The 8,286-nt window shown below is 36.8% G+C and overlaps 2 protein-coding genes across 2 annotated transcripts in view; both read right to left on the bottom strand.

Annotated features, from left to right (window-relative positions):
• The window catches only part of Cow (Proteoglycan Cow), a 227,279-nt gene that overhangs the window by 21,028 nt on the left and 197,965 nt on the right, over positions 1–8,286 (bottom strand). The window contains exon 6 of the mRNA XM_072009235.1: positions 6,327–6,484. Within this exon, the coding sequence (XP_071865336.1) occupies positions 6,327–6,484 (158 nt within the window). The remainder of the gene's footprint in view (positions 1–6,326; positions 6,485–8,286) is intronic.
• Positions 1–8,286, bottom strand: part of LOC139990206 (uncharacterized) — a 145,639-nt gene that overhangs the window by 35,702 nt on the left and 101,651 nt on the right. The gene's annotated exons all lie outside the window — the stretch shown is intronic.

Raw genomic sequence — 8,286 nt, 5'->3', positions numbered from 1 at the left:
ACCATCGACAACACTCATCTCCAAACTTATTGAATCATTCTGTCGATAACATTCTTTCTCCAATTACCAAATTGAAATTGTCTCTAATAATATTCCTTTCTTCAGAGCGTTTCAATGAAATCATTACAAACTCTAAATTTATATCGAACTGTTCTCTCAATAATATTCTTTCTGCAATTACTGACTTGAAATTGTTTCTCTAATGTTCTTACCCTTCCACGCAGTCTGTTTCCGAATCCTTAAATTTCTTCAATTAACATCTTAACATCTTTTATCGATGTTCTTTTCGTCAAAGGAAAAACTCAACAGTTTCGTCTGTAGTCGTCGTTAAAAATCCAATCTAATTAGTAGCGAAGATGTCGAATGGAATTATATTATCAAAACTACCGCCTTCTCGGTTTTCGATTTTCCACGACGCTACATCAACTTTGAAACAAAGTGAAACGAAATTTACCAATTTACGAAGCGTCGAATCACTTTCTTCGAAAGCGATTAAAATAAATCCACGGATATCGACGGAGAACGATCTTTGACGCAGCGATAACGTTTTCAGGAAATTACGAGTCGTTCCACGTGACATGCAGATCCTCGATCCAACGATGAAAGACACCATACCACTGCTTCTTCTCTTGGTAGCTCGAGCTCCGTCTATTTATACGGACGGAAAGGGCGGAAATGGGGTAAATACGAGAGGCGGGATCACGGAGGGCTGTTGGATACGTTCAGTTTGTTTTTGCCCCGGTAACAAAGGTTCCGCGTATTAAGTTGACGGGACGGGAAAAGGGGAAATGCAGTTATTGTGCTACCCCTGGATCGAAATCGCCTTCTCTCCAGAACAGGGTGACGAACGTTTGAACGGAGGGTTGAAAAAGAGAATAGCAGACACGACGACGTGGACGAGAATCGTTGGAATTGCGGAAAGAAGTTTCAAGTTTCAAGCAACTAGAGTATTCTGATTTGTTAAGGGTTTAGGGTTTGATGAAGATTGCAGCAGAAGCTTAAGGAATTATATTACAGTATGATAGAACAAGCAAGATACGAAATAGCGTACAGTGCAAATCCGCTTGTTTGTATTCGCATTTATAGGAAGAAAATTTTAGTAGCGTCTGATAAACTGAACTTTAGCTCAACTCTTATTATTTGAACTACCGCCGAGTGTCAATCCACTTATACGAACGTGTAACAACAAGACATAAAGAGTGAGGACACGAGTTATGTAACACGCTCATATGCTTTGCAGTTGATAGAAGTTTGCAACATTATCATATATTTAACAGGAAATATCTCGTGGAATTCTCTGATACGAACACGAACTCCTATTAACTGAACGAAAAATCAGAGATGGTGGGGAGAAAAACTTGTTTCCCGACAGGTTCATATAAAAGGAGTTCTACTGTACGCGAAGATATACTTATCATCTTTGAATTTATGGGTAAATGGTCTTTATAGATTAATTTATGGGCAACAGATTTACGATCTTTATAGACTATAACTTTATATATAATAGTCTTCCTACAAGAATTTTTTTAATATGAAATAAATGTTGCAGTTTCAAGAATTTTAAGAAAATATTAAGAAGAAAATTACTATATGAGTGTACTACGAATGAGATCTTCGAAAATGGTCCAAGTCTGGTATACCAAGCATTAAAACATTGAATTACGACAAATTGCAATATATTTATATATTGCACAATGACAGACACGAGCTATATTAAATGAAAAGTAAGAAACGACGACGATGTTTATTTAATCCGCATGTGATTTACCAAAATTCTTCAACGTTGAACAACGAATCTAACCAAAGAGCAAGTATCTTGCTCTCAGGACGAGATATTAATATCCAGCTGTAACTTGAGCAGTAGCTGAAGTCATAGAAAACATCGGGAACAAGAACAAGAGACGAGAAAAGAAGTTTGGGATAAATGGATCCGTCTGATTTAGATTTGCGACATCCATTGAACTCGCGTGACAATGAAAATCGTAAAGATAATCGATACATAAATTTTCTCGAGTCGAGAGAATGGGTGGAGAGACGTAAAAAGGAAAAGGACCCGCGTAAGACACAAGAGGGGAAGAAAAAGGAGGGAAAAAGAAGTAAGCAGAATCGACTGGGTCGCGTAAATCAAGGGGTGGCCAGGTCGATTCCACTGCAACCCCTACGTTCGTGAGACTTCTATCACTGCTGGTGTTTTATCGAGCGGTTCCCGTGCCACAGCCTACCTTCAACCTTAAATTACAAGGTCGCTGTTATAGAAAGCCCGCAAAGCACAGGTATTCCCTAGCGTGTAAGTCGTCGTGTCAGGGACGAAGACTCGAACGCTGTTAACGAAATGCTATCGTGTTTGGTTCGAACAACGCACAGGGTGGCTTGTACAGAGTGCTTCAAGGTTGAGCACTTTTCGAAGTATACCATGAATTTTTAGTGAGATGAGTTTTTATTCGGTTGATAGGAATATCTTCATCGAACGAATTTGATGTTTCTAATTTAAAAAATTGGTAAATTTTCATTCGAGAATGTTTTGACGAAAAATTTATTGCTTGTTATCCATAGCTGGAACATTAGATTATACGATATCGAGGGTTAAAAGATAGGAATATGTTGCAATGCGATCGTTGGAATCTTCAATCTGCAATTTTGTCGAATTAACTGCTAATTTTTGTCAGATTTTTAAGTGTAGGGATTGCGGATGCTTTTAACGACTGGAGGTTTGGAATTAGGGACCTCGAGATGGTGGGATTTTTAAATGCAGAATTTTATGGCTAAGGATAGTAAGATTTTATTGGTTGGAATATTGACATTTTTATTCTGATTGTAAGATAAAAAAGAAAAAGCTGTGGAATTTAAACTGGTAGATTTTGGGCTCTAGAGAATCGTATCTCTAAAATGTAGATCCTTAGAATTTAGGTTCCTGGGATTTAGGATTATATATCTTGGGAGCTTGAAATTTAGCGTTCTAAGGATTAGCACCATGGAATTTACGAGACTAGAATCTAAAAGGATTAAAGACTCTATAACAGGAAATTTAGCTGCTCGGTATTATTTTAACCTAGATTCATCATCGTTATCCAACTGGAGGCTAACAAGGTGTGTCAAAACATGTCCATCCTCTCGTCAACAAATATTTTCCTTAATTTTAACTTCTCAGTCTGAAAAGACGAATTAAGCTATTCTTTTGACTTGTCTGTGTCGTTGACTTCATCAATAATTCTTGAAAGTATTTCTAAATAAGAGACGACTCGGTCAAGTAGGTCAGGTAAAAATATGTGCTACTTATTCCAGACATATCTGCTGAAATATTTACGGAGATTGATTTATTGAATTGATTAGAAACTTATATCACATATTTATAAATATATGAATATATGTATTTATAGACATATATGTATACATTTTTATAAATACATAAATTAGTTTTTACAAATTGTAACGCAAAACTACAAATAAAAATTGCAATAAATCTCTTCATAAGTCAACTTCTGCGAGAAATTTCACCTTCGAATATCTTGCAAATACATGGAATGCACATAATATGCAAAAAAAAAAAAAAAAGAAAATATGAAACAGTGAAACAAATCTTTGCATAGTTGTATTCATGAAAATAATATAAATTCGCATAAACTCCGCTAATACAACAAATTATGAAGATCTCCAGTACTTTCTAATTTTCTAAATAGGAAGTAAGCTACTTCCCACGCATCAGTTCTACCTGAATTCTCATACTTTCAACCATTACACATCACGATCTATCAAAAGCGGATCATCCACGTTGATAAGCTATAGAAAATTGTCATGAGACTCTATGACGCGTATAGTTTCACCATTTCGTCGGATGAAATAGGATAACGAGTATGATTCAAGAGGGAAAGCGGAGGAGAATGTTGAGGAGTAAAGGGGTGGTTTCGCGAATGGTTAAATGGAAAGCGATTTAAACCCCTCGGACCAGATTTATTTTGCAATTTAGCCTGACAGTATGCTGTTCATCTCGCGAATCTGTGATTTCCAACTTAAATAATTCATAGCCCCTAATACGAATAGTAATGACGGCCGTTTAAAATCCCTGTCCCGTTGAAATATTCAGGTCGCGAGAATTTTCCTCCATCGCCTCCGTCGACGAAATAAACGAAACCATAACTGTTTACGTGACGATTGAATTAACGATTGTAAATCAAAACAACGCCGCGAATATTTCAACGAGAGAAAGACAGGGTGAACCATTAATTTGAATCCCGTTGCTGACCAATGGGGGTAGATGGAAGCGTGGAAACAGGCGATCATTGTTAGAGCGAGTGGTGATGTTGGAATCAGAGAAATCGAGAGAAGAATTTGGTCATTTATGTTGCATCTTTTTTATCTTTCTTTTTTATTTGAAGGAATCCGTACGTCTGGCATTTCGTTCGATATTTAGTTTAGTAATACGTAAAGGTAAAAGTTACACTTTTAATTTGAGATTTGAGAATTTAATGGTAGAACCGTTGATCTTTAATATGTATCAATATGTTATATGTACGATCAAACAATAATTGAATATGTAGTCAAGGTTAAGTTTGAAATATTTAAAAAAAATAAGATAAGTGAATTTTAATTACTCTCTATTTCATTTTTTAATCAAAAGATAAGAAACTTTCCATCTTAATCATAAACTAAGAACATTTCCGTTCATCCCCTTCATTAACAAATACATTAAAAAGTAACCATATTATTTTTAATGCTCTCTTCTTCATTTCTTAACACTTCCTTCACCTTTTAGTACCTTGCAAGAAGAAAAAAGATCATAGTTTCTTCTTGCACCCTAATAAAATTCCCATTTCCAGTATGTTCCTTTAAAACCTGGATTCCAAACCTATGTAAATATTTTTATGCCTATCTAAATATTTAATAAGAATTGCGTTCTGGAACACCAATTTTCAATATGCTTTTACCTGATTGAAAATGCCTTTTTCTATATACACAATCTTGCTTGAATTACGATTGAACAAAGCTACTCTCTAGATCGTAAGATTTTAGGAATAAAAATTTCCGGTACATATCTAAATACGATTAGACAATTCGATTTGACAGCTTTTGTTCGAATTAATTGTTAACTTTTCAAACATTAAAGAGCTTCTTTTCGAAGAGAAACTCCGGAAGAATATCATCACGAATATCGTATAAGGAAGGAACAGAAGTAGGAAGGAACGCGATGTCTCGAAATGGAAGATGTTTCGCGAACTAGCTCCGAAAATCGCGATCGTGGCGATGATTCGCGCGAAGTATAGGGTTGGATGCGACGCGATTCAGCAGAATCCGAAATTGCTGACTGCCACGCGGTTCTGTTTCCCGTTCTCGCGGTTTTATCCGGTGCCATCCCCGGTGGCTTCCGTGTTTACGCCACGCGAACCAACAGTTTTGCCGTATCCTCCTTTCGACCGGTTCTCTCATCCCTACCAGAGACGATTATACGTCATAATTTCCGTTTAATTGACTAATATCCTCGCCACGGTGGCCAACAACCGGCCGAAAACGATAGTCGGAACACGGTTCTCTGTATATTAGGTTACGTTATAAGCGCGAGGCATTATCGCGTTATTACAACGGGGTGAAAACGCCAGTTGATCTCCTACGTACACACCGCGAATGTTGTAATTAAAATTTGTTGCTTCCACCGTGTTCGGAAACTTTGATTATAAAGGTTGATTACTGGTTGCATAGGTGGTAAGAGATGTTACGTTAGGTTATTGTAAACTATGATGGAAGTTTCGGTTGATCTGTTTAATGGATAGTACACGTTACATCATGGGGTTATTACGGGTATTACGATATCAGTTCAGCGGCTACTGGCATCGGATAACCCCACTTTTGATCTTGCTACGGATACATTTTGGCGGAGATTGTGTTAGATGTTATAGGAGCTTGAGGAAAGTTTAGAAGTTAAACTACTTTGGTAACCTGTTTTTCGAGCAGTTAACTTATTTGGAATTGTTTCAGCCAATTGACGAAAGTTCTATTAGGATTAACTTCATATTTAGTACGTTCCGAAAGAAACGAAACTCCTCAGAAAAATGTCGAACAATTTATTATTCTTTTTAGCTGATATTAGGTTGTAATAGTTACCATATGTATCATAAATTTGAATCATCATTATTGAAACAATAACGAAGCATTTGCATAAATGAATTGCAATAAACATCGTAAATTTAGTCGAATCTATTTACAATGGCGATTCTAGACAGTCAATCGATCTGAAGTCTTCTTTAAAAGGTCAACAGTTAAGGAAAACGTGGGAAATCTTATATTAGAAATAAATGCAAGTCGTCAAACAGGTCTTCGAATAAAACCGAACTTACCTTGGCACGTTTGGTGTACTTCAGGTATTGATAATGATGATTGTCATAGTTGAAGACATGAGGAGTCAAAGTAATGTCACGGTTCCGCGACATCTTGCCAGAGAGTGATTTCTGTCTTTGCAGCTGCATCTTCTTGTTGTGTGCACGTAGGTCGGCCGCTGGAAAATTCAATCCGTTACGTAGATTTTCATAAACCAAATGCACGATGAAGCAAAAATCATGGGAAAGTTCACCGCTGAAAGTTGGGAATGGCGAAACGAAGACTCATTAAACGCGTGTAAATAAATGAGCATTTGCATTCGACACACGCGGCGACAAGCTTTCCCATGATTTTTAAACAAACGCGACGACACTGTCGGCCACAATGCGATAAAACTCGGTTGTCGACGTTTACACGGCCGTTTCCGAATATTTTATGCCTCGTCCGCCGTAGCTTTATTAGCCGACCTGTGTTCGTTCGCATCGCGTTTAACTGCCAATGCTGTTTTCCACCCGTGTCTATAATTAAACATAAAAACGTAGGTGAAATGAAAAGTATTTAAAGTAACATTCAACAACAGCGAGTTAATCTCTGAAGATATCTCGAAACGTTCGTGGATGTGGATGTTTTCCAATAATTTCATTCGATCGATGTCTTGAACATACATACGTGTATTGCCACTTACGCAGTTAGATTGACGTTGATAGATATTTTAACTTCCGTTCCTCGAATATAACCGAACCATCAATTCGGATTTTCTCAAACAATACCACGATAATCTATTGTTTCAGAGAAATATATGGATCCCTTCCATTATCTTCAAACTGTACTCTTACTTATGTAAACTAGATTGATGTTGATGGACTTTATGGATCTCGATTTCTAGAATAACATAATTGAAAATTCAACGTATGAAACTTTAATGGACAACCTTAACAGGAAATATCGTAGGAAATACCGCAGAAAAACATTGTACGATATACGCTTGTCATTTCATTTACGATGTTCCATCTCATTAATTAAGCGATGCGTCGAGTTCATCTTTGTATATCGAGAAAGAAAAGAAAATGATGGAAATGTTTCTGAATTCCAAAGCGTAATACATTTCCTTAGACTCGGACTCGTTCGTCCCTCATTTCGAGAACACGCGGCCTCGTACGCTTTAACAGTGACATTATTGTTCTAACAGGCAATTATGAATATTCATAGTAGATGTGTTTGTCCGTGGAAGCAGGCGGAGAGACGCAAATACGAGCTTCACTGCTAAACCGACTATGCGCGGTTGCCTATGAATAAACTAACGAATTAATTCCACATGTAAAATCAGAAAACGTTCGCGCGAATTCGAGATTACGAACGGTTCGTTAAGGTAATTAAACGTCTCCTCCACCCCTATATGCGTCCTATTTTCAAAATATATAATAAGCAAAAAGAACATTGCAATTCATTCATTACAAAAAAAAAAAGAAGAAGAAATAAAAAAAGAAATAAAAAAGGTTGTTCTAAAAAGAGATAAGAAAAAATGTTTCCATTTATAAACGCGTGAAAATTCGTTTTGGGAAATTGATCGGGGACGTTCTCCGGTTTGATACCGCTATCGATATCGATTCTGAATTTTCGATACGCCACAAAGGAGTATCCTGGAACCATTAATTCGCCTCTCAAAAGCTGTCTGCGATAAATCAAACCGGCTTTCTGGATAATAAATCGAGTTTGCATGGCCTATATTCGCCTTTCCCTATCTTTCGTGTATCCTTTTTACGTAACATCGCGAAAGCTGCGTTTTGTTATGCTAATTCAATTCCTAACTTTATTGCAATCCATGAATTTTGTACGTCTCGATCGGAAAGAAGATTTTTAACGTATTAGTCCTAAGACGCTTCAAGTTTTAGAGGCTTTGTTAACGTCTCGAATAAACGCGAATATTTTCTTTTAATATTTTGCGTCTTACGTTTGCGAAAAGCATGATCCGATCGAAAA

Source organism: Bombus fervidus, chromosome 8, assembly GCF_041682495.2.
Source record: "Bombus fervidus isolate BK054 chromosome 8, iyBomFerv1, whole genome shotgun sequence".
Taxonomy (NCBI): Eukaryota; Metazoa; Arthropoda; class Insecta; order Hymenoptera; family Apidae; genus Bombus; species Bombus fervidus.
The sequence above is the reverse complement of the archived record's forward strand: the minus strand, read 5'-3'. Positions and strand labels throughout refer to the sequence as shown.